Source organism: Prionailurus viverrinus, chromosome D2 (assembly GCF_022837055.1).
Source record: "Prionailurus viverrinus isolate Anna chromosome D2, UM_Priviv_1.0, whole genome shotgun sequence".
NCBI lineage: Eukaryota > Metazoa > Chordata > Mammalia > Carnivora > Felidae > Prionailurus > Prionailurus viverrinus.
In genome coordinates, this window is record NC_062571.1 from 31,639,227 (window position 1) to 31,664,948 (window position 25,722).

Consider the following 25,722-nt stretch of genomic DNA (forward strand, 5'->3'; position numbering starts at 1 on the left):
ATGTAAATTTTAAAAAATTAAAAATTAAAAATTAAATTAAATTAAAAAAAAAAGAGTATGCCATGAGCTCACACCCCAACTGAGAAAGGAGGAAAGAAAAGGTGTATTTCTGTGCCTGATGGTTTCCTACTCCCAGGGCAACTTTCAAAACATAGAAGAAAAAAAGAGAACCTGCTAGATAGAAGTAGAGATTTTCTCCTATACGTCCTCTTTATTCCCAACCCCCAACTAGACACATTTTCCCCTGTGAGATCCCTGAGGCCCATTTTATGGGCTGGAAAGTAAAGGCACTGTGTCAGAGCGTCCCTGGAGGTCAGCGACACTCAACATATGAAGACCCACAAATCCTAACTTTCAGGGACTCCACCTAGAGGTGCAGTAGAACAGAAAGATTTTCTTTTCCTCTTGTCTTTGGTCTTCAGAGCAGGCCTTTCTGAGGAAGCCCTAACCCTAACCCTAACCCTAACCCTAACCCAGGGAAGCAGGTGCTCCTGGTGGCCAGCGGCCATCAGGAGACAGGGAACAGACACAGAGCCAGGACTGGGCCTGCCTTCCAGCCAGCACTTGTCCCTCAGGACCAGGGCTGTTGGGCAGCTGTACGGGGCTCCCCAGAAGGAGAAATAACAGAGTTTAGTGCCAGGGGGCAGAGAGAGGTGAGGACTCCAAAAAGCACCCCCAAACAGGCTTCCAGGTTGGAGACCCATGGGGCCGAAGGGAAGTTTGGTCCAGATTCCAGAGCCGAACGAGATGGGTGGGGATGGGGAGGCAGCCCAGCTGGGGTGTGCCCGGGCAGGGTCCTGAGGCCGCTACCCTCCGCTCATCCTGTGGCATAACATGGTGGCTCTTCTCTGCAGAGGGCTGGCTCACAGCTTGCTCCGCGGGGCCTCCGCCAGCGGCCGCTGCAGCCGCCACACCACCCTCACTGGCTCAGTGGCGCTGTCCAGCTCCCGGAGGCCGCCCAGGTCGCCCGTCTGACTATACCGCTGCAGGGCTGGCTGGAGCACCGTGATGGGAATGCTGAAGTTCAGGTGAGGGTAGGTGGCCCCTGTGTTATTGTCCCGGGTGTTGCTGGCCACGATGCCTGTTGAGGAGTCCAAGAGGAAAGGGGGGATGAGCCAGAGGGCACACGGATGGGAAGTGAGGCCCATCGCCAGCAGGGAGGCCCTCGGACCACCGGGGGCTTGAACCCCCCTCATAGTGACAGACACCCAGCCTCCTTCATGGCCTCTGGCTCCCACACCCCAGTGCCCCTTCCCCATTTCACTCTCTCCTTAACCGTCAGTACCTAACAGACAATGTTGCACTTCTTTTGTGACCCTTCTCTCCACCTAGTGTCGGCCCTGCGGGCTTTGCTCAGGCAGGCTCCGCGGTGCCTGGTGCAGGGTCGACACTCAACAAATACTTGTTGACTGAATGAGTAAGTGAATCCGACCCCCGCGCAAGTTTTTTGTTTGGCCTGCTCAGTGCACGTGTGTGTGTGTGCATGTGGATGTGTTTTGTCGTTGTCGTCGCTTTTAATTTTAAGTAGGCTCCGCGGGTTTGAACTCACGGCCTCAAGAGCAAGAGTCACATGCTCGACGACGGAGCCAGCCGAGCCCCCTTCCGGATGTACTTTTTTAGGCTTACAGGAGCCTTGCCAAAATGGTTCGGAGTCCCTGTACACCCTTCATCTAGCTTCTCCTCATGTCACTGCAAAAAAACAATGATCAAAACCAGGAAATTAACCCGGAACAACGCTGTTCACTGACGTGCAGAACGCATTTGGGTTTCACCAGTGATTGCACGAATGCTTTTTCTATTCCAGGATCTCATCCAGGGTCCCAGAAGCGTCTAGCTGTCATGCCTCCTGGGTCAGTTCCAGCCTTTCCCTATCTTTCGTGGCCGTGACACTTAGAGGAGTACAGGTTACTTATTCTGCAGGCCGTCCCTCAATGTGGGGTTACCGGATGTTTTCTCCTAAGGTTCAGGTTTTCCAAGAGTGAAAACGCCGTCCCGTGCCCTTCTCAGGGCACCCTGTCAGGAGGTGCGTGATGTCCAAAAGCACTTCTTGAGACGCTAACCTTGATCACTTGGCTGAGGTGGTATATCTGCCAGGTTTCTCTATTGCAGGCTTACTGTTTTCCCTCTTGTACGAAATATTTTAGGATCAGGCACATATCCTCGCTTCTACTTTCCATTCGTCGGTGGGTCCTGCCCGCAGCAATTCCTTCTGTGGTGTCCTAACAGTGATTTTCTACTTCCCTCATTTCTTCTACATTTATCACCTGGAATTCCTCTGTCAGGAAGAGCTGTCACTTGTCTCCATTTCAAGATGCATTCCGTTATCGATGTCAGTGTGGACTCAGATACTCATTCTTTTGTTTGAGTTACCATCCGACCCTATCGCTGTGTGGTTTGCAGCTCAAGTTGTTCTACTGGGAGCTCCTTCAAGTCAGCTCTTCTTCATTCGTCACACATCGGATGTGCCGATCATTCTGTCGTTAGCCTTTCCTTTCTCTCCAGCACCACTAGGTGCTCTGGGCTCATCTTGGATCTTCCCTGCCTGAGCCCGGGAGCGAGTCAGTTCCCGGCACCTTTTATTAGAGAAACCAAGGTCTGGGTTCTCGGTGTGGTCTTCACAACTGGGGTGTCACTGCTTCTAGCCCCTCTCAGCAGACAGAGCTAGATTTTTTACACACACGCACACGTACCCACCAGCTCATGCCTGCACACGTATCTATACTTATGTCCGTATCCACGTATCCAAGTATATGTCCAAATCAAAACATCTAACAACCCCGTATTAAACAAACAGAAAGGTCTACCGTTGCTAGTAAAAAAATTGCCGAATCAAGCAATGTTAGGCCCACATTCCTATGGAAGGAGGCGCCAATGTGCTGCAGCCGAGTGGTGTTCACCCCGGTTCACCCCTGACCCTCCATCCCGGCCGTCTTCACTCACTCACCCATTCGTTTACCTGTGACTCTTGGATGAACCCAACTCCTGAGTTTCATAGATTAACTAAGATTAAGCGACTTACCTAAGGCAGAGAAGGAACTAGACCTCAGATCTCTTCCCTCCCTGCTCAGCACCCGCTCCTCTCCACTCCCAGGAGCACAAGTGCCTGAAAACCTTGGCTAACTGCCTCTTGGGCATAAGGCCCACCATCTTCCCGGGCCGAGGGTGGCTCCCGGGGGCTGCACGCCCGGCCCTCACTAGATGGGACTGAGGCTCTGGCAGGGGAGGGGCTGGGAGAGGGCCAAGGAGCTGGTTACCCAGGAGGTCTCCTGTGCGGGTGGAGAAGAGGGGTCCCCCGCTGGAGCCGCCATGCACGGCACACGTGGTCTGTAGCATCACCGGCGTGTCATCCACCTGCACCACAGCTGACAGGATGCCCGAGGTCACCGAGGGCCCGCACGCCTGGCCGAAGACGCCGAAGCCCACCACGCTGACAGCTTCGCCTGCCAGGGAGGAAAGGAGGGTGAGGCTGGGGAGCCGTCTCTGCCTCTCCAAAGTTCCGAACCCTCTCTGCCCTTCAGGCTGCTGTGAAGATACTCCTACCTCCGGGGAGTCTGCCCCAGGTCCCCACTGGACTTCCGCTGATCTCCCAGCACCTGCTCACCACTTGTCCTCAGCATCAGACTACTCTCCAGCCTTCATTTCCCTGCGGGACCAGTGAGTTACTTTTTAGGGTTCCTGGCAGCCACCCCGGTGCTCAGTCAACGCTCGTGAAATTAACACCCGTCTCCTCCTCGGACTAAGAAGCCTTGGTGAAAAAAGGAGCGGTGATGAGGGCTCCAGGCTGCCCTCCAACTGCCTTTACCGAGTGCTCTGAACGCACAGGGCATGCGGCTAGATGCTTTACAGGCCACATCTCACCGCACTCCTCGCAATGCCCGGGAGTAGGGAGCACTATCCCCATTTTACAGATGTGAAAACTGAGGCAGAGAATAAATACTCAGTTGCCTGTCCGAGGACACAGGGCTAGCAAGTGGCAGAAGAGACGCCAGCGTAGAGAGCTTGTGGCCTTTGCTGTTCCATCACGCCACATCTACACAGTGAGGCCTCTGGAACTTCCAAGGTGGCGTGCCCCGCCAGTGGAGCCTCAAAAGGGCAACACCGCTCTGGCCAGCTGGCAGGAGCCCCCAAGCTCAGCCGCTCCACATGACACGGCTGCAGAGCCGCAGGAAAGAGGGGTGCCCTACGCTTCGGCAAGGATTCCCCCTGCCCCCCAGGACCTGGGGCATGCCGGGCACAAGCAGAGAAGCCTCCAAGAGCAACTCCAGCCAAGGCACTGAAACCAGGATGATTTCATGCCAGCTTGACGCCACCCTGCCCCACGCCTCCAGCAGGGGTGGGGCAGGGGGCCCGCCTGGGGCACTGGCCCCCCGATCTAGAGGGTTAGAATGTCCAACACTGACTGTGCTTCCTGAGGTCCGCCCCACACCAGAAGCCCTCTCGTCCTTTACCTTCGTGGAAATGCTCGGCAGGCACCGGCAGGGAGACATCGGGTAGGTCCTCCTCCAGGCTCACCACCGCTATGTCGTAGGGCGATGTCTCCTGGGTGGCAAATACCACTTGTCCCCAGATCGCAGCACTCCTGGGAGCAAGGGAAACAAAATGACAGGCTAGCTTGCTGACCCGTGAGTACCGGGAGGAAGCAAGGGGATGAGAGTGACGGTAAAAACACGGACTTGGGAGTCCAAAGATGTGGCATCAGCCCTGAACCGTACCAGGCCGGCACATGTGGGCACGTCACCTGGCCATCCTGTGGTACTTCCAAATGTGCATCGCCAACCGTAACGTACTTCTCCACTAGCTTCCTGCACTTCACCGGGTTTCCTGAACACCTGACACCTGGAGAGCACTGCAGGCCGGGGCTGCTGTGAATGCTCTGGGCACATCATCTCCTTTAGTTCTCCCAGCAGCCCTCAGAGCTAGGCGCTGCGATCATCGCCATTTTAAATGGTGCATTTGAGGGCCAGAGAGGTTGAGTAACTTTCTCAAGGTCACACAATAGGTGGCAGAAGCCAGGGCAAACATTCCCAGTGTTCTCCTCCACTGCCTCACTTGAGGCAAACAATGCTGCCAGTCCCGTGTCCCCGTTTACATACATAAATGCTAGCACATCTGCAGCTCTTACTGTGGGCCGGGCTCTGTGCCAAGACTTCACATGTCAATTCACGGAAAGGCAGCTTACACTGACTTGCCCAGGTTCACACAGGGGCTCCCCACTACGTACTCTGCAGGGATAGCTTCCAGGGGACCTGGTGGGTTCCCTAAAAGCAAGAGTATGTGTGTGGTGAAGACGGGGTGGAGGATGGGGCACCACACATACAGGGAAGTCCTCATTATCAGTCTTCCTTATAAAGTCGTGGCCGTCCTGTTGGCCACCAGTGGGAGACCCTACGGTGAAGCTGGGCTGGGTTAACCCTGGAAATTCGGTAGAGGGATCTGGAAAGGCCCGGGCTGCGTGGCTAGGCTGAGGTAGGTACAGAACTTCAGGCATTAACACCAAGGTGCTATACTGCTCTGCTCCTGCCTAAGTTAAGTGCCTGGGACCACAGCAGAAATAGAACAGGTACCAGGAAAACACAAGCCAGGAAGCCAAGGCTGCTGAGCAACTGGAGGTAAAGGAGGGCAAGAGTGCTTTTCCCTGCAGAGAAGGAACAAACGGCTGAAGTCCCAACCCGGCTGCCAGGATCACCCAAAGACTGTTCAAAATACATCTGTGTGCTCGACCTCACTCCCACATTCTGATTAGGTGGAGCCCCACACCCGTCATTTTTGTCCAGCTGGGAAGATCTGCTTAAGATCTAAGAGAGCAATCAAGTAAGAGTAACAGCCCCCTCTCATCACCCCAGGAAGGCAGCATCCTGGGCCTCTGGGACTTCACTACCGCTCTCAGGGGAGAAAGAACAGGGCTAGGAAGTCTGCATTCAAGGAGCCAGTGCTGTGTGCCTGCTCTAAGAGCAGTCAGATTTCAGAAAGAAAACAGGCTGGGCGGGAGGGGGACGGGAGTGGGGGGGCGGGGGACCGAGGGGACGGGGTGCTAAAAGATGCCTAGTCAGAGACGCTGTGACTTCCCACAGCTCCCCAGTGCAGAGTTGCTCAGCATCTTGCCCAAGCCCCATTCACTGCGCGCCACCCCCGCTCCCCGCCCCCCCCCCTCCCCGCTAGGAAGGAGGCCCAGAACCCCCTAGGCTAGGGTTCTGAATCCCAAGGATGAGGGGGAGGGACTCAGGAACTCTACCCACACTACACCATCAAAGCATCATCGCGATGCCAGAAGGCCTCCCTAATCTTCAGAGTTCCGCTCTGAGACCTGCTGAGGGGGCAGAGGTGGGGCAACCTTGCGGGCCTTACTTGGGGGGCGTGACGCGCACCAGGACCCTGGCCGCTTCCCGAGGGGCCACATGCCGGCAGGTCACCACGAGGCGGGGCGCCACGGCCACTCCAGAGCCCCAGACGGTGCCGCACTCCACCAGCACGGCCGCAGCTGCCCACGGGGGCCCTGGGTCTCGGGGGGTCAGGCCCCATGGGGCGCTCAGCTCCTGCGGCAGGAGGGCCGCCAGGTCATCGGTGCCGGGGCACAGGCTGCCCAGCGCGGCTCTGGCGGCACGCAGGAGAGGGGCGGCGGCGCAGAGCAGCGTGAGGCCCACCCACTCGCGGGCCTTCCAGCAGAGGGGCGCGGCCACCAGCGCCACCAGCGCCCCCGCGGGCCGCGCCGCGAACACGCCGCCGCCCTCGGTGCCGGGCAGGCAGCGAGCGTCGGTGAGCAGCAGCGGGCCGGCCGCGTTGCTGAGCACGCCGCGGCTGAGCGTGTTGAGAAAGATGTCCGGGCAGAAGGCCCCGAACGGGGAGCCGCAGGCCAGCAGCGGCGCGCCCTTGGGCACGGCCCCGAGAGGCGCCACGGCCACTGCCGGCCCGCGCTCCTCCTCCTCCTCTTCCTCCTCCTCCTCCGAGTCGGGCAGCACGCGCAGCAGCGCGAACCAGCCCAGCGCTCTCAGCTGATCCTCCTCCTCGTCCTCCGTCACCTCGTCCTCCGGCGCCGCGCTCGCGAAGCGCCACTGCTCCGCCGCCTCGCCCCCGAAGAGGCGAGCGAAGTGGGTCCGGAAGGCCGGGCAGCTCAGCAGCAGCAGCAGCTCGGCGGGCCGCGGGGGCTGCAGGGGCCGCCCGCGGGGTCGGCCCTGAGGGCCTGACTCAGGGCCCGCGCACTGGGGCGTGCACAGCCCCGGGCGGCCCCGCTCCGCGAGGCCTGAGGGGCTCGAGGCTGCTGGACCCCGCTGCACGTGCAGGCGCAGGTCGTCGCCGCAACTGTCGCCGGGCAGGAAGGCGGCGCCGGCCGCGCTCAGCGCCCCGCTCCCGGCCCGCAGGAAGGGGGTGAAAATGCCCCCGTGGCACAGCACCAGGTCCGGGCAGCGGCTCAGGATCACCCCGCTGCAGCTCCACGAGCCGGCCTCGGGCTGCCCGGCCCGGGAAGCGCTCACCACGCAGCCCGCCCGCTCGGCCGCCCTCATGGACGGCCCCCACTGCCGCGCCATGTCCTCTAGGACTGTGCACACGGGGTTTCCAGGGGAACGAGGGAAGCGAGCGAGGAGCCCGGCCGGGACCCCTGATCCCCTGCGGCGCCACCCAAAGCTGAAAGGGAGAGGCGCAAACACTGACTCAGTTCTTCCTTGTCGGACCTGATTGGCTAGGCCCCAACTTGTCGGGCCCGATTGGCTGGGCTTGGGGCCGAGCCCTGATTGGCTGCCCAGACTGACCCCGTCCCTTTCCCCGCCCTCATGGGTTCGGGCCACCTGCGCGACGCAGCGGGAGAAGCTGTCCTGGAAGGTGAGCGTGGGGCGAGTGACCGGCGTGTGGTTTTGCAGGGAGACGGGGCTTGGGCAAGGTGGGATCCCTTCTCTGTTCGTCGGGCTGCAGGAAAAGGAATAGAAATAAGGGCTGACATGCCTAGATTTGCCCAGAAGACAGGACCTGAGTATCTGCTCAGGTCTGAAACTTCGGCTTCTGACCCCCGGGGTAATAAGGGCAAGGAAATCCTTGACTCCTTGACCAGTTTCAGTGATTTGAAATTTTGGAAGTAAGTCCTACAGCGATCCACTAGATGGCACGCAGCTGACAGGACTACACCTAGGGCCTTTTGATGCCGAAGGCTCGGGACAAAACTTACGAAAACGGTTTTCGCAAAATAAAATTGCCCTTTAAAACTATTATGAAGGGTAACCGAAGTCACATTTTAACTTTACAACCCTAACTGCGCAGTATGCACATTTTACATAACATTTATCACCACCACCTAGCGTTCATCTAGGTCAGGGACCAGACACTTGTTCTGTAAAAGGCCAGAGTGTCAATAGTTCAGGTTTTGCAGGCCACACGTTCCCTTTCAAATACCCAACTAGATTTGTAACATGTGAGAGCTCAAACAATGGGTGGCTGTGTTCAGTAAACTTTCCTCATGGTCACTGAAAGTTGGATTTTATGTGTCACAAAATAGCAACCTCCCCCCCCCCCCCCCCCGCCCCAACAGGCTATACAAAAACAGGCAGCAGCCCAGATTTCAGAAGGTATTTATGTCAGCATTAACAAAAATTATTCAGTTGGTACTTAAACTATAAAGCCTTTTTGCCCCAATTTCTGAATAAAATTAATGCTGCTCAGTGTATTCCCAGCCCAAGGGTTAGCGCTTGCAATGGTCCCAGTGACACAAACCTGTTTGAGGAAGTTAAACGATGACCCATTATAGTAGGAGGTGGGACTGAAATTAGCAAGCAGTCTTCCATAGCAGGCACTGTCTTTTGGTTCCCTGACACAGAAGGTGCCTTGATCACAGTAAAATCTAACTATTCCAACTTCCTAGTAATTAAGTTTCTTTCTCTCTAGAGTCCAGGGATTCTCCCTTAATGACACTCGGACCTCCAGCCTGAACTGTTGTGCGTCAGGTTCTTCTGCTTACAGCACATTAGGGCATAGAGTCCTAAGTCAACAGCCAACAGCCAACAGCCAAGGTGAGACCCTTTGAGTGCTGGGCTCATGGACTCAGCCTGTAATTCTCATGTTCCACTTGAACCCAACAAACAAACAATACGTACAAACATACAGACCCCGTGGCATCAATGTAGTAACACGGACGTTAGTTTCAATCACGAGATGCCTCTAATACTTTTAGTAGTAGGTCAAAAACAGTCTGTTGCAGGGGCACCTGGGTGGCGCAGTCGGTTAAGCGTCCGACTTCAGCCAGGTCACGATCTCGCGGTCTGTGAGTTCGAGGCCCGTGTCGGGCTCTGGGCTGATGGCTCAGAGCCTGGAGCCTGTTTCCGATTCTGTGTCTCCCTCTCTCTCTGCCCCTCCCCTGTTCATGCTCTGTCTCTCTCTGTCCCAAAAATAAATAAACGTTGAAAGAAAAAAAATTTAAAAACAGTATGTTGCATTTTGCTTCCCATTCCATTTGTCCCATTAGTTTTAAAATCTCTTTTGGGTTTTCTAAAAACAAGGTTTCCTGCAAGCCTAGTAAATGCACAGGCACACATTTCATTCCTTCCGCTATTTTACCGCTGAATCTCTCCAATTCTGTATAAAATGATGAGTGATAAGCAGCCAAACTGGATCCAGTCCTTGCTAGCATGTTAATATGAGATTTTGCTAAAAAGTCCACTGCGTGCATCCTATTGCCGAGATGGCCACCAATCCCGGGATCAGCACATGTTCCAAGCCTCTCAGACGATAACTAAATTCTTTGGATGAAGTGTGTGAATAGGCCTAGCTTTTTTTTCCTCCTGGTAGCAAAACTTGTCTTTCGTATCATCTGTAACTATTTCCTCCTGTAACTAGGAAAAGAACTTCTGCTTTCCCACCTCCAACAAATGTCATGTTCAAACTCAGAACAAACCAATACAAACAAACAAATAAATAAAATGGAACAGGATAATAAGTTTAACTTTTTATTAAAATGCTTAGGATACAGATTGACCTTCTTTTGTAAATGACTGTTTTACTTTTCCTGAAATAGGACATATATGCACTCTGATAAAACAGAATGAAAAGTCTCAATTCATGGGAGTTCTTGTACAAAGCTCTGATCCTCACTGTTAGGAGACAAGCTCCTCACATCAGCTTCTTTTGCAACCTTATTAAAGGAACAGTGTTTTCTGTGGAGCAAGAAACAGACGGATGCCAGTTGACTTTTCAATCTCCTCTTTCTCCAGTGGCCAAGATGCACCACTTTCACAAAGAGCTGCGCTGTGTAGAATCCGTAGTTTTCTAGCTTGCTACAAAGTGATTAGGGACAAATAGGAAAAAAACAAGAAACAAGAAAACTAGCACTGCAATCATACTTCTCATGTCTCTGGATGAAGAAGTATGGGTTACCTTTAGCCAAAGGAAATGAAAAGTATGCATGTTAACGACCTAGTTCATTCACCATTAGCTAGATTTGTTCATTTAAGGCTTTCACCCCTTTCCAAACCAACGAGTTTTGTCCCAACCCAGCTATGCTTGCTAATAAATGAAAGGCATGCTCTTCCCAGATTGATCCTTCATTGAGCCTCTGCACTGGGTACCTGGCAGTGAAAAAGTATGCTTTCCTAACAAGTCAGTGGTGAAGACTAACAATGAGAAATCCACTAAAGAACAATACTCTCCCCCCTGCAATTTGTTATCCACACTTTCCCTGCCTTCACATTAGACACAAGAGTCTACTGAATTTAGTTCAATCCTCTGCAAATAAGCATCATCATCACAATTTTCAATCCTGAGGAAACTTCTAATCTCTCATTAAAGGAAAAAATGAAGATATCCACCCATCTTAACAAAGGGTCTAATATTGGTTAAGATCATGAAAATCCCAATTTTACAGGTGACACCAAGAAAAAGGAATGCTATAAAAATAATCCTCACACTACTGGAGACACTGAGGCTTTTTATACTAAGGTCTTCCTGACAAGTGACGCTGGCTCAAAAAGAACACCACCACACAAAGTTAAGATTAGAGTTTCCGCAGCTTACTTCTGGAATGGAGAAAGGCAATTTCATAGCAAAAAAAAAAAAAAAAAAAAAAAAAAAAAAAAAAAAATCATCTAGCTACAGATGTTAACCTTTAAACACCAAAAAAACAGGTAATCGATAAAAAGAGCTCACAAACAGTCCAATAAAGAGACTAAATCCTGCAAGTGAAAATTTTAAAGCCCATTAAATAAATCTTTCCTGGATCCAAACAAATGATACAAATACCAGATTTTTTAAGTTCTCAACTCACAGAATTAAGAGCCCTTCAGTGGCTAACTTTGTCCTCTGCGATTCACCGATGCAGAAAATTTTTCCCTAGAATCTGTGCAAAAGTAACAGACACACACCTGCGGTGTAGGGCAATTCGGGAGGTGTTCTCTTTTAGGAGGCAAACGTCATTTCTTATAACTGAACATGAGACAGGTGTATGAAGAGAAATGAAGTTTCCCAACAGTATAAAAGCAAAGCAAAGCAAAGACCGGCTGCGGTTTGCAACTCTGTAAGTAAAATAAGAAAATAACCGCTCTATAATTAACCCCTCCACAGTGAGCAACCTGCTGTACACGCCCCGACGAGGAACGGGCCTGGCTGGCCACAGCGGACACCTCCTGCAACTGCCAGGCCCGAGTTCCGCCCTTTCCCACTTCTCTGCACAGAAGGTGGTGCCCACCGCAACAAGGCAGGCAGAGACGCGGGGCGGGGGGGGGGGGGGGGGGGGGGGGGGGGGGCTTCTCTCACTAACCTGTTATCTCAACACAAGTGAGTTCACCTGACTGAGCTCTGGCCTCCGACGTGTTTTGGTGCATAATTTTATGAAGTCTCTAAATGCCATTCACTAGATCACGAGGAGGGAAAAAAAAAAAAAAAAAGAAGAAGAATAGAAAACTCTGGACCAAGTAAATTCTGAACTCAAAAAGTGAAGAGGGACACCAATTACATTAACAACGCTTTCTTTAAAAAATAGAATCACTTTCTTTTGAAATCAACCACAGTGGTGAGACGTGTTTTTCTTTCAGGTGCCCCATGATGGCATACAGCTTTACCCAGCAGATCCTGCCAGCTTCCGAGTCCCGGGACGCTGACCTGCACTGGCATGTGGGGCAGCGTCACCTCCCAATAGTGTGGAGAAAGCACATGTCACCACTGGGCGATGAGAGGGCGGACAGAGACTCTTGGCTTCTCAACGCCACACACGGTTGAAGAGCTTTCCTTGTTCTATTAGAAAAGTTCATGAGGAAGCTGGGAATGGGATCAGTCCAGAGAAGTAAAACTCTTTTATTTTCACTGTCCAAACATCAGTCAATATACTGGGAGAGCCAGCGGAAGCCCTCGCCGTAGCCTTGCCTCTTGAGCACGCTGCACATGAACACTTCCATGGGGCGGGCATTCAGCTCCTTCAGGGTCACGTTCCCCTACGAGAGGCAAAACCGAGAAAAGCCTGTTAGCACCCCCATGGTGGAAGAGCCTGAAAGAGTGATCACAGGAATCACTTTCTCCATCCCTCAAAAACAGACCGAAGTAGGGATTCATGACAGAAATGCGGTCAAGGCCATACACATGACTTCCCCAGGGCTTCATGCTCTCAGGAGAAAATAAGCGGCACAGTCCTAGTCCCAGACTCTCTTTGTAAAGAGAACACACAGACATCTGGAAAGTTATGGCAGCAAACCAAGACAAAGGCCACTAGGTCCCACAGAACCGGCATGTTCTTTGACGGACAGAAGTCCCCAAGACTGTTCAGAAATAAGGACATTATCATGAACACAACCATTCAGAAATCTACACTGATGACAGGTTACGTTGAGAAAGTGAAGAGTCTTCTTTTACGTGTAACACTCATGTAAAAGAGGAGAAACTCAATTAAATTAAAGCAAGCATTTCTAGAGAGATACTGCTAACCAAAAAGAGACAAGACTAAGAAACCATGTAAGAAAGTCAGAAAGTTATCAGTGATCCCAAAACTGCAAGCTGAAAAAGCCAGAATTCCTGCTCAACTACCACGGATACGGATTTTTCTGACAAGCGCTTCTCTGCAACAGAGCTCTCCTACCTGGGGAGAGGCACAGCCTACTGATCCGGAAGACTTGGCTTCTATTCCTCAACTCATCTTCAAAATGGGGACAACAGTCCTACCTCTCTTAGCAAGGAACACTGGGGACAATCCAGTGCTGGGTTTCACTGCTTGGAAAGTGATATGAAAGGTCACTCTTCTTCATAACCTGAAATCGCCAGTCAAAAACAAAACTGATTTCTGGTTAAGAAGGCCTCCTTCAAAAAAGATTTGAGGGGTGCCCGGGTGGCTCAGTCGGTTGAGCATCCAACTTCGGCTCAGGTCATGATTTCGCGATTCGTGAGTTTGAGCCCAGCATCAGGCCCTCTGCTGTCAGCGCAGAGCCCACTTCGGATCCTCTCTCCTCATCCCCTCCCTCTCCTTGGCTTACGCTCTCTCTCAAAAATAAACATTAAAACAACAACAAAAAAAGATTTCTCTGAATTGGGTTTGAAAGGGAGTCAGAAAACTCTTAAATTCGTCTGCCTTCCCTACCCATTTCTTCATCCTCATATACCTGAGGAAAATCTCATGAGAAAACTGAAAACACATTCCCCCGCCTTCAGAGTGATTACAAATCACTGACAGTAAAACAAACCCTAAGCCCTAAGTTAAACTTTTGAAAGACAAATAAAAAAAATCTAGATAGCAAAACATGTATGTTTCAAAAGCTGTGAGTTTCCTTTGTAATAGGTCCCCTGAAGATTTTTCTCTTACCTTTCCTGTGGTCTGTCCATAAAGCCCAAATATCTCACGCAGTTTTTCTTCACTGATGGCATCCGTTCTGTCGATCTTGTTACCCAAGATAAGGATTGGCACGTTGGATATTGTTTCATCAGTCATTAGAGCCTAAAGACAACGTAAGAGCTAGTTGAGGAATCTATGAATGCCTACCAGATAATGAAAGCAACTCTACCTTTCTCTTGTCTATAAAGCATCAAATGTGAAGTGAAAATCTGATCATCTTTTACCTGCGCAATTAACAAAATCTTGACGTGATACAACACTCTGAACATTAGGTAAGAAGCCCCTACACATTACTTTGATGTTTAAAAATCCCCTAAGAGCCTCCAAACAATTGCAACTTAAGGCTGGGTCTATTTACAAGGCAGGAGAACTTTCCCAGCCTTAACCCTGAGATCAGTCACCCAGCACAGACCACCCTCGGGCGATCCACTGCGCGGTCCCAGAAGACTGAGTGCTCTGGCCACAGGAAGTCCCCGAGTAGTCACCGAGTGCCCCATGTGTGCAAACTGTCTCTGCCACTGAGAGGGATACAAAAAGAAGGGGAAGACCTATCTGTGGCCTCAAGAAATCCTCACTCTATGTTCATCCATCTGTCAACAAAGCAAGGCAAATGGATGACTAAGTGTCACAATGAACAGGGACAGAATATAAATACTGAAAGATATTCTGGGAAATCAAAGGCGAGGAAAATGATGGGCTTGAGGAAAGTCTTAGCGAGTCTTGAGGAACCTAAACTAAGCTCTGAAAGAGGGGGCAGGATTTGGATAGGTAGAAAAGAGGAGAATATAAGCAGTGGCTTTACAGTAGGAAAAGAATTCAGAAAGCCCCAAGGAGCACTGCCTGCCTTTATGCTGACACGCAGTCAACAGAATGGGAAGGCATGACTACCATTATGGTGCCAGGGTGAGAAGTTAGCTGCGATCGATCCTAAAGACCCCAAATCCAGAAGCTCCTGGATAGAACCTATGTGTAAAAACACAATGAGTTCACAGAATCTGTGCTCAGGTAAGAGACAACAATCTAGCCTAAGATAGCAGCGTCCAAGGAACAGTGCAGGCACTCTGGGGAAGGAAGATAAGAGACTGCCCTCTGGATGAAAAGACAGATAAAAGAAAGGCCAGAGCTGGCAGAGATCTCAAGCCTGGGAATCCAGTGACCACTGACAGGAAAAGCTAGGAAAACAGGAGAGCCAAAGGGATAAAGGGGAACACGCTTTGACCATCTTACGTTCCAGGAAATGTTAGACAAGATCAGAGTAAGGATGTCATTCATTCATTAAATACTAACCAGACGCCTACTCTAAGTCTGACGCTTTACTAGGTGCCAGGGTTTCACAAAGAAACGAGACTAGGTCCCTACTAAGTTCACAATCTGATGACAAGACCTACAAGAAAACCAGTAAAGACCACAGACACTGATAAGGCGGCAAGACTAACCATCTCAGAGGTCAGGGAAGGCTTCCTAGAAGAGGTCATGGCTGAACTCTGAGATCTCTTAAAGGGTATTTTTTAATTTACCGGCAAAAGGGGGTGGGGTCAGATGAGAAAGCCAGGCAGGGACAGCCACTTGTGCATACTGGAGGAAGGACGAGTTGTTCTCTATTTTTGGAAGATAGTTCAAGGTAGGTATTAAAGAGAAAAGCAGCTGGAGAAATGAAACAGAGGAAAGATCAGGAGAGATCTTACATGCCATACAGATTTGTGGATTTTATCCCAAAAGTGAGAGAGCTATTAAAGGATGTTAAGTAGGCCAATGACAACTCTGAAAAAGTTCCTTCTAGCATTACGGCATGTGACCGGGGGGTGGGGGGGTGGGGGCAGTGAAATCTACAGTAATTCACAGGATCTAGACCATGTGTCCAGGTAGACAGTGGGGATGAGTTCCATTCCGGAAGACCAGAATTGGTAGGTAGAGTTGTCTAGCAGGTAGCGTCATGTATGAGGCTGGAGCTCAAGAGAGGTTTAAACAAGAGAAATCCATTTGGGAGCCAGTGGTATGTGGGTGGCAGATGAAGGAATGGGAGTGACCTGGACCAGCCTGGGAGAAAGTACAGACCCTGGGGAACACCAAGATTTAAGGGCTAAGCAGGGGAATGGGTGCTCGTGAAAGAATCTGAGAAGTATTAGCCAGAGAAGGCACACCAAAACCAAGAACGTAAATGGGAGTTTGAAGAAAGAGAGAATACCAGTGCCAGGAGGTCGAGTCAGGGAAGGGATGCCCTATAGCGAGTCTACAGAGATGAGAGCTGTAGATTCAAGAAACACACTCACAAATAAAGGTGAGAGGTTCACAGTGCCAGAAACAAGAACGCAGAGAGACAGTTACAAACCAAATCAAAAGAGGCACAGGGTGAAGCAGGAGGGATAACAAAAGCCACATGACAGAAACTGTGAAGTCAAGGAAATGCAACGTTGAGGGGAGAGAAAACTTGAAGCGAGTCCTCGATAGTATGAAATGCTGCCGGCGACCAAAACTGAACACTGAGGACGGCCTGTGATCACGCTGGCGAAGTCATTCAGTGCAAGCGTGGGCAGCCACAATGTGAGGACCCAGATTAAAAAACATAAAGAACTTTAGTATCTCTCCTAAGGCTGCGTTATGCCATCGCTTCATATACAGTGACCACATGTGAAAGGAAAAGGGATTGCTTATGTTGGGGCAACCGGCATAAACTGGGCAGTGTCTGAGCAAACTGGACACAGTCACCCTATGATAGATATAAACAAAGTTAACTGACTCAAGTTCGTGCTGAGTTTCCTCAGGACACTGAAAAGCAACGTCTTAGCTTTTAAAACACTCTCTTCCTGTAGCCAGGACTGTCATCAAATGTTAACTGGAATGACAAAGTATTGGCGCTACTGAGCTGTATTTCTTAAACGAACTAGAGGCCAAGGGGCGCCTGGGTGGCTCAGTCGGTTGAGCGACCGACTCTCGGTTTCAGCTCAGGTTATGATCTCACGGTTCATGGAATTGAGCCTGCGTCGCACTCCACGCCAACAGCGAGAAGCCTGCGTGGGATCCTCCCTCTCTGCCCCTCCCACGAGTATGTGTGTACACGCGTTCTCTCTCCCTCTAATAAACAAATAAACTTTAAAAAAAAAGAGAAAAAGAGAGAGAGAGAGACACAAGCCGAGAAAAGAAAGACTATAATCTTACATTCAGCTCAACTTTGGATTCCATGAGGCGAGGGTGATCTGCACAGTCCACCAGAAAGACAATCCCATTAATTGCCGGGAGATAATTTTTCCAAACCCGGCGTGCTGAAAGACAAAGTTTACAGCTGCATTGATAAAAAAAAAAAAAAAATACAGATTTTGAAAAATCTCTCCCTCTATATTTTTTTTTGCCCAAAAATGGGCAAATCTTGGCTAGGTTTCAGTAATAGTCGACTCCATATGGATTCTCCACATCCTAACCGGTATGAAATCAGAACCGAGGGTATACACTGACGGCCCACAAACTAAATCTGACTTTTTCCAAATTCAAAAATCAAGGTATTCTGCCAAACTGTAACACCTGGCAATGCCGCGCACACCCACCCACGCGTCAGTCATCAGCTGGAACTGAGGTGTGGCTGCCCCTTCAGACGATGTCTGGGCTCCAGTTTGGCAAAGCTTCCACCGCTCCCTATGGTCTGTCACCCAGTCACTTTTACTCAAATGACCTACCTTGCCCCCGAAGCTGTTTGCAACCTCTGAGTTAAACTCCTCAGGATGCCAATTACCTATCCACCACATACCTACAGTCTCAATTTAGTTCCCAACTAACCAATGCGTACTTGTACTGACACACTCACGTGCTCTGTCCTCAGAGGCCTGGGTCTGACAGGTGGTTCAAGTTCCCAGGCAATTATCCCAGTGTCCCATGTTTAAAACCAGCATGCCTGGGGTTCCTGGGTGGCTCAGCTGGTTAAGTGTCTCTACTCTTGATTTCGGCTCAGGTCATGATCTTACGGTTCATGAGTCAGAGCCCGCCATCGGGCTCTATAGTATGGAGCCTGCTTGGGATTTTCTCCCTCTGTCTGCCCCTCCCCTACTCGCTTGAGCTCGTGCACTCACCCGCACTCTCTCTCTCTCTCTCTCTCAAGATAAATAAACTTTAAACCAGGATGCCTTATAAATTTTATTTTTTTAAGACATGAAGTGGTAAAGATTTGGGAAGCAATGCTTTAATTGTATTATAATTTCTAAGCCATTCATTTCTAGTACTTTCAATGGGATGAATAATATCTCTATATCAAAGAGTTAATATTGGTTAACTCCAGGGATGCCTGGGTGGCTCAGTCTGTTAGGCATCTGACTTCGGCTCAGGTCAAGATCTCAGGTCCCAGGAGTTCGAGCCCCACATTGGGCTCTGTGCTGACAGCTCAGAGCTTGGAGCCTGCTTCGGATTCTATGTGTCATTCTCTCTCTCTGCCCCTCCCCTACTCACGCTATCTCTCGCTCTTAAATAAATATTAAAAAAATTTTTTTTTAATATATTGGTTAACTGTGAAGGGTGGGATGGGGAAGGAGAGGCTGGGGAAATTTTCACCTTCCATATTCCTAAGTTGACTGTATACTGAATTTGTTACGCTGAGACTGGACTATTTTTTTTAAGTAACCTCTACACCCAACATGGGCCTCGAACTCATAACCCTGAGATCAAGAGTCGCATGCTCTTCTGACTGAGCCAGCCAGGCACCCTGAGCCTGGACTACTTTTATAAGTTAAACATTTAAAGTTTTTTTAAAAAAGGAAATCTTCGTATGTATAGCACTTTAGTAACTTCTGTAAAATGGTAACTAAGTTATTATGGTAAGTATTTCTGTTAAATAAATTTTCCTCAAACAAAACAAAACTATATAAAACACATTTCCCTTCTTTATCAAAACCTGAAAGCTAAACTTAACACACCAAATAACATAATTCTCAGTTCAGGTGCCTAAAAACTTCTACACCTGCATTCTCCAAATGGTCTCCGTTCATCTTATAATTATATTATCTATGAATTTAAGTCCTTTGAAAGCAGAAAAGCCACCACACGCCCATTTCTGCCGCAGTGAAAATAACACAAACTCATTATAGAAAAAAAGGATACGAGACCATCTGTAATCTTCCGTGAAACACACATACGCTAATGTTTCTGTATATATTCTTTCAATCTTTTTTCTGTACAGGTATTTTATGTGATAGTGATCATACTACATAAGATTCTGCGGGCTATGTATTTATTCATTTAAATATTAAATGAATAAAATAAATGTAATTATGTGTTAATGAAATGACAGAATACAAAATCATCTAGATCATTCCTTAGCCTTTTGATTAAAATTACCAAAATTTTAACCACTGGCTAAAGGGTGGCTCAAGGTGGTTGAGTATTCAACTCTTGATTTTGGCCCAGGTCACACATAATCCCAGGGCCATGTGTGGGCTGGAGCCCCATGTCTGGCTCCATGCTGAGCATGGAACCTGCTTAAGTTTCTCTTTTTCTCTCCCTCTCCCTCTCCTTCTGCTCCTCTCCCCCGCTCACGTAATCTCTAAAATTAAAATAAATGGATGAATGAACGAATGAATGAATGAGTAAATAAATAACTTGGCTAAACCATTAAAATTGCCAATATTTTGGGTTTTTCTAACTACATTTGTAAAAAGCTATATCAGATTCAACCTAATGAATGCTCCAAAAGGAGACTTCTCAACTCAATTTAATAACAAATGAATAAATATGACAGAATTTCAATAGTTTCTTTTTTCTACTTTCCCAGAATATTTATTCCTATTTCTTAAATGTTTTACTCCTACGCTTAGAGTCTTGTCAAATGGAAAGTGAGTGTCCACCAGAAAAATACCCCATTCTGTATATTTCTAAAAACCACACAAGATATCTGATAGGAATCTAGGAACTAAACGAACACAGCCTGCATAAGGCAAAAAGCACTAAGAGAACAAGAAGGTGGAAAGAAATGTCCTACCAACCACCCCAGGAGGACAGATTATACAAAATAGATCAGAATGGTCACAAGTAATCCCTGTATTATATTTGCAACTTTGGACAAATCTGAAATTACTTACAAAAAGTAACAATTTTCTACATACTTACACTCCACTGAATAAAGAACAGAGACATGATTAAATCTGATATGTGAGTGATACCGTACTGGATCTTGTTCAAGAAGAAAAATGTTATAAAGGAGATTATGGACACAATTGACAAAAAGAGAAATCTACACTACAGAGTAGATAAAAATAAAACTTCCCGGGTTTGATAACTTAAATGTTAATATGTATTACACAGAGAGGGAGACTAATAAATCAGGGCAAAAGGTATAAAGGAGTGGAGTTCTCTGTATTTATACAACTTTTGACAAGTTTGGTATTACCTAATAAGTAAATAAAACAACTTCATTTAAGTACTAAGATCTCAATCATAATTTAATCACAGCTTAAGAGGTAAAAATGACACGCTGCTTAAAAAAAAAAAAAGAAAAGAAAAAAAAAAAAAGGGAGGCATAAAAAGAACCAAAATGGTGACCCGTAAGTCAATACCATTCTTCCACTGAGTTGTCTTACCTTGCTCATGCCCACCAAGATCAAAAGTTGTAAAAGTCATTCCAGCAATTGTCAACTCTTCTGAGGCTGAAAAATTGTTAAAACAGAAAAAAAATAAACTTCATCCAACAAGGCTCAGCTACCAGTATTGTAAGCCAATACAAATGCAAAACCTAATGAAGCTTTTCCTTTGTAAAGGATACAAGAGTGAAAATATTCTGAAATTATTCTAAAAAGCCAAGTTTTTTTCTCCAAAGTGTTTGCTGCTCCTTAGAAGTAGATGTGGGAGGGGCACCTGGGTAGCTCAGTCGGTTAAGCTTCCGACTTCGGCTCAGGTCATGATACCACAGTTCGTGAGTTCAAGCCCCGCAGTGGGTTCTGTGCTGACAGCTCGGAGCCTGGAGCCTGCTTCAGATTCTGGGTCTCCCTCTCTCTCTGCCCCTCCCCCACTCGCACTCTGTCTCTACCTGTCTCTCTTTAAAAATAAATAAATATTAAAAGAAACTTAAAAACTAAGTAGATATGGGAAAGGTGTTGTTCCCTTACAGAACTAGTGAAAATAAATACTGACAAAGTTCCAGAGGTTGAGACTTATGAGTATATGACCTGAGGGTGTCCTATAGGGAAGTTTTTCAAATGAGCTGTCTTTCGGGACCTCCGTTAATACAAGAACTCCATCAACTGGGGATTCTTCCCCCAACCCTAACATTGTCCTTCAAATATCAAAAGGTCACCTGGTATTTTCAAACCTACTCGGATGTAGTGTTGGAACATGCTGGCCCAAGCGGTCATCTTTGAGCATGTGTAGAAGAGTGGTTTTGCCTGCATTGTCCAAACCCAAAAATACAAGTTTTCCAGATTTCTTGTAAAGCCCTAAAAAAGAAAAATATTCTTACATACGTTTGCTTTCTCCATACCAAAGGCTGCTTGTATTTAGACTGTTGGAGGAAATGTACAAAGTTTGAAACCTCCGATATATTTTAAGGAAATGGCTTTACCTAGGAACTGGAGCACACTGCTGAAGCCATTGTAGATCCACTCAAAGATGAAAGACATTATTAATGCTTCCTACCTGTATAAAATAGGAAAGCGGCAAACATTAGCTTTCTGAATGCTAGGACAGTTCCGGAGAAGTTAACTCTTATTCTGTAGCCCTGATGCGTGTTTACAGTCCCATGTTTTCAGGCCCAAGAAAATAAAGGATTTTGCACCCTGGAGGGAAGTCTCTCGGGTCCTCAGAGCTGCACAAACTCCTGGTTTTCTAACAGTCTTTAATGTATGATGCTCCAAAGACTAGGAGTTACAGATAAACCTTCCTCTTTTACTGTATGACTTACTCCTCCAGGCAGCCGCTCGTTCACATTTCTCTAGATACATCGCTGCTGTCTACCCGTTAGCAACACCTCTAGGAAATCAGTCCCGTCAATAATCTGAATCAAAATGTCACATCAATACACTAAGTAGAAAATGAGAATGAAAAGCACATTAACGTGAATGAAAAGCATATTAACCCTTCCTTGTAAACACTCTGCAAAACAAAGTCACCCAAATCCTATCGGCTGACATAATTTGTCCTGCTCCACTTAGCAATGCTATCTTTCTTTAACAATATTTATTGAGCCCCTCTTGCAGATAGTGTCTCAACTTATAAAAAGAGATGATATCACTATTTTGGAGAGTCATGAAGAAATAAGAGAATCCTTTTGTAATGTGAATAATCAAGGCCTAACTCACTTTACAAATATGGATTTTCTTAAAATAAGAATACTCAAAACAAAAGATGACTCAAAGCTACTAAAAGGTCTAAATACACTGGTAATAAGCGGGGCGTCTGGGTAACTCAGTTGAGCGTCCCGACTTTGGCTCAGGTCGTGACCTCGCGGTTCGTGAGTTCGAGCCCCGCTTCGGGCTCTGTGCTGACAGCTCACAGCCTGGAGCCTGCTTCGGATTTGTGTCTCCCTCTCTCTCTGCCCCACCCTTGCTTGTGCTCTCTGTCTTTCAAAAATGAATAAACATAAAAAAAATTAAAAATACACTGGTAATAAGCAAGAGGACTTCTGAAAGAAATTAAAGAGGGTAAGATCTAGAGCCAGTGGTGGTGTTAAAGTTTCTCAGAGTCGGCATTTTCCAATCACTGAACTTTTGCCTCAATACCTCCGACTTGGTGCAGAATAAAAGAAAGATCCCCCACTTTCACTCCTCTCTCCACCAGCAAGAGCATCTGAACACAAGGCTATACTAGACGTGACCAACTGCTATCAAATATAACTTTCATGAATTTTTGTTTCTTTAAAATAATAAACAAAAATTCACTTTTGTTACTTTTACTAGTGACCTTAATAGGCTTATCCACAAAAACACACCTATATTCTTCAAAGGATGCTAGATTTAAAAAAAATTGAAAAATGAAGACAATATATGTTAATTTTCTTTTTTCTGTCCAATAACTGGGGTTTGTTTTTAAATCAAGCCTGATCTATAAACTTTAGGGATTGCTTAATGCTTATTTTCTATGACTCTTCTCATGGAAGGCCAAATGAAGCTTGGGAGTTTGGGTGAGGGTGAAGGCTAAGGCAAAAGCTTTTATAAAAAGGTATTAAATAAGTTTTTTTTGACCTTTTCAGTTACATTAAAATATACTTTGGCAGAGACCAAATTAGCATGTCAAATAATGTGTCTGGAAACTCAGTCTGCCCTTTCGGAAGTCCAATGAGTTAACTATACTTACAAAGCTCCTGTTCTTAAGTTTCCACTGTAGGTAAGTAAAGGAACAACGTGCCTTTTCTCTGCAACCCCCCAAACCAGTCATCCTTCCCTACTTTTCTCAGTCTACCACTTGGGAGAAGCACGGCTCACCTTTACAGGGCACCTCTCATTAAGAGTACTCCCACTCTGATCACTCCTTTAAAACCCACAGTTACATATTCATTTGTACGACACTGGTTTGCAATCAATACTTTATAGACTCTCTGAAGTTTTACCACATCATTTTAGAATTATCCCCAATTCAATGGCTTCTCCAAAGGTGACAAGGAGAAAACCCCACTTTAAGGAATTTTTCATGATAACTGAACTAGTCTGATTTTCCAATTCACCTTCCCTTGACATCCCTGCTTAGAAAGTCCTATAATCCTTCCCTCCAAAATGATCTATGGAAAATGCGTGAAGAAACTCTTCAGGTGATGTTGAAAAATAATAAAAACCATTACTGGACCCAAAGAGTTGCACTATTTGGCCACCCAAAGTTAATGAAATGTCTTTGATGGCTCCTCCATCCATGAGATCTTAGGACTCACACCCCTCATGAATAGGTTCACAGTTTTGTACAATGCCTGCACATACATCTCATTTCAACCTCACACAACACCTTACTGGGGAGGAGTCCTTAGCCTCAGACAGGGATGCTGACGCTAAGTCAGCTGACTTAACCCAAACTGCTCAACTAAAAAGAAGTATCAGTGCCAAGACCAAAACCCTCCTTCTTAAATTCCAAAGCCAAAGCTCTTCTTGTTAATATCACATAAAATTCAAATCCAAATAACGAAACGGTTTTTAAAGGAACATTAAAACTTCCTTAACCCACGAGCTACACAGATGATAATCTTCTCAAGTTTTCTTCCTTACAACTTATCACACCTTCTGAATGGTATTTTAATAATGGTATTTTAACCATTCAAAAGGGTATTTTAATAACTGGCATTCTATTTCCTATCCTTGATCCACCCTACCACCTCATGGCATCTTATGGCAAATTAGAGTACTCTAAAATTTAAGAACTCCAAACTAACACAAAAGCACTGCCAATGTATCCAAAACTGTGCAAATTTCAGGACTGATTGAAGTCAATAAAAGAGGAGCACTAGCCAATATACACACTACTTTCTATACATCCTCATTACTTCTTTTTTTTTTTTAATTTTTTTTTCAACGTTTTATTTATTTTTGGGACAGAGAGAGACAGAGCATGAACAGGGGAGGGGCAGAGAGAGAGGGAGACACAGAATCTGAAACAGGCTCCAGGCTCTGAGCCATCAGCCCAGAGCCTGACGCGGGGCTCGAACTCACGGACCGCGAGATCGTGACCTGGCTGAAGTCGGACGCTTAACCGACTGCGCCACCCAGGCGCCCCTACATCCTCATTACTTCTTACACATACTCGTTACAACTTTGACACACCATTCCAGACAGATCTGGGATAGCAAGCCTCTGGTTTTTTAACTAAGAAACTATGCTTAGCTGCAGGGTAAATGTCAAAGGTCAGCTCCAAGGCAAAGCACCACAAGTCCTCTATCACGACCTAAGCAGATGGACTGAGGTAAAGGAGAAAACACAAGAGCACGGGAGAAATTACAAGAGAGACAAGTGGGCTTCTGACCTCTAGGCTAGAATCATTAAAACATTAATCTATACCAAACGTGCATGAAGTAATTTGTCGACGCATTGAAGAGAGGGAGGAAAAGACGAAGGTGGAAGAAGAAAATACGGGGTTCGACCCAAGACCTCAGATAACACATAGCTGGGGGGGGGGGGGCGCACTGGACTAGGAGCCAAGAGATCCGGTTCGAATGCTCACTCTTGCTCTCTGCGAGGCCTTGACCAATTCACTGCCTCGGCGAGCTTTATTATTCCCCAGGTTGCAAACCAGGGATAATCATCAAGGACTCCCACCCGCCTGACCAAGGGCTGTGAGGCTCATCCGAGACGAGATGTGAAATCGTTTCGCAAACAGGAGCGCACAGTACAGACAAGAAACCTGTTATCCCGCCCAGCCGCTTCGGGACCCTCGAAGGAATGCAGATCGACCCGATATCCCAGGGTCTGTCAGGAAAGGGAGCAGACCGGCCAAGTCGGCCAGTCCCCACCCAGAACCAACCCCGCGGCCCCGCAGAACCGCCTGCGTGTCACTTCCCCCCCACCAACCCCGCCTGCGCCGGCCTCCGCCCCGACCCTCCCCGCCGTCCGCCCCAGCCCCTCCCGCTCCCCGGCTCCCTCCCTCGCAGCAGCCCCCAACTCACGGCCGAGGGGCTCCTCCGGCAGCAGCGGCGGCTTCGACCCTCCCTCACACCACACAGCCCAGCAGCACCCGAAACCGCCAGCTACTCGCCGGATATACGTAACGCCCCCTCCCCCGGGACTTCCGGGCGCGTGCCTGCCCCGCCCCCTCGTAGCGTCACTGCGCTCTGCAACGCCGGGGCCGCCTACCGACCACTCGGGCTGCGGAGGGGCGGGCCTCAGAAGCGCCCAGCGATCCCAGGGGCGGGCCCGGCTTGGTCCCGCCCCCTCCCTTTTGGACGGCTGGACGCGCGAGACGTGGCAGCGCTGGGGCTCCGAGGGCGGGGCGGAGTCTGGAGTCTTCGCGGTGCACTTAGACTCCCCCCCCGATCGCCGCTTTTAGTCCGACTG

General features: G+C 48.2%; 2 protein-coding genes across 3 annotated transcripts; both read right to left on the reverse strand.

The window, feature by feature from the left end:
* TYSND1 (trypsin like peroxisomal matrix peptidase 1) lies at nt 1–7,636 on the reverse strand. 2 transcript variants are annotated; one of them, XM_047826175.1, is made up of 4 exons: nt 6,346–7,636; nt 4,449–4,579; nt 3,255–3,440; nt 1–1,081 (listed from the first exon to the last, which is right to left on the reverse strand). In XM_047826175.1, the coding sequence occupies exons 1-4, from the start codon at nt 7,521–7,523 to the stop codon at nt 864–866; spliced, it is 1,713 nt and encodes a 570-aa protein (XP_047682131.1). In that variant the 5' UTR covers nt 7,524–7,636; the 3' UTR covers nt 1–863. The 2 variants fall into 2 exon arrangements, 1 of the variants encoding a protein (XP_047682131.1); XR_007145481.1 differs by lacking the exon at nt 1–1,081 and adding an exon at nt 3,541–3,643 and having other exon boundaries at nt 3,308–3,440.
* Nucleotides 7,637–9,913: 2,277 nt separating this feature from the next.
* On the reverse strand, nt 9,914–25,450 carry SAR1A (secretion associated Ras related GTPase 1A). Its single transcript, XM_047825107.1, has 7 exons — nt 25,335–25,450; nt 21,318–21,391; nt 21,073–21,192; nt 20,341–20,406; nt 16,943–17,046; nt 13,757–13,888; nt 9,914–12,401 (listed from the first exon to the last, which is right to left on the reverse strand). Exons 2-7 carry the CDS (start codon nt 21,373–21,375, stop codon nt 12,285–12,287), a joined length of 597 nt encoding a protein of 198 aa, XP_047681063.1. The 5' UTR covers nt 21,376–21,391; nt 25,335–25,450; the 3' UTR covers nt 9,914–12,284.
* Nucleotides 25,451–25,722: the final 272 nt, after the last annotated feature.

Excerpts from the sequence above, each read along its gene's own strand:
- TYSND1 (XM_047826175.1), bottom strand. The coding sequence starts at position 7,523 with ATGGCGCGGCAGTGGGGGCCGTCCATGAGGGCGGCCGAGCGGGCGGGC. Across the intron at positions 3,441-4,448 it reads TGCCGAGCATTTCCACGAAG|GCGAAGCTGTCAGCGTGGTG; the intron begins GTAAAGGACGAG and ends CCTCCCTGGCAG. Across the intron at positions 1,082-3,254 it reads CCGCACAGGAGACCTCCTGG|GCATCGTGGCCAGCAACACC; the intron begins GTAACCAGCTCC and ends ACTCCTCAACAG.
- SAR1A (XM_047825107.1), bottom strand. The coding sequence starts at position 21,375 with ATGTCTTTCATCTTTGAGTGGATCTACAATGGCTTCAGCAGTGTGCTC. Across the intron at positions 17,047-20,340 it reads TCTTGGTGGGCATGAGCAAG|CACGCCGGGTTTGGAAAAAT; the intron begins GTAAGACAACTC and ends TTTGTCTTTCAG. Across the intron at positions 13,889-16,942 it reads AATCCAAAGTTGAGCTGAAT|GCTCTAATGACTGATGAAAC; the intron begins GTAAGATTATAG and ends CGTTGTCTTTAG.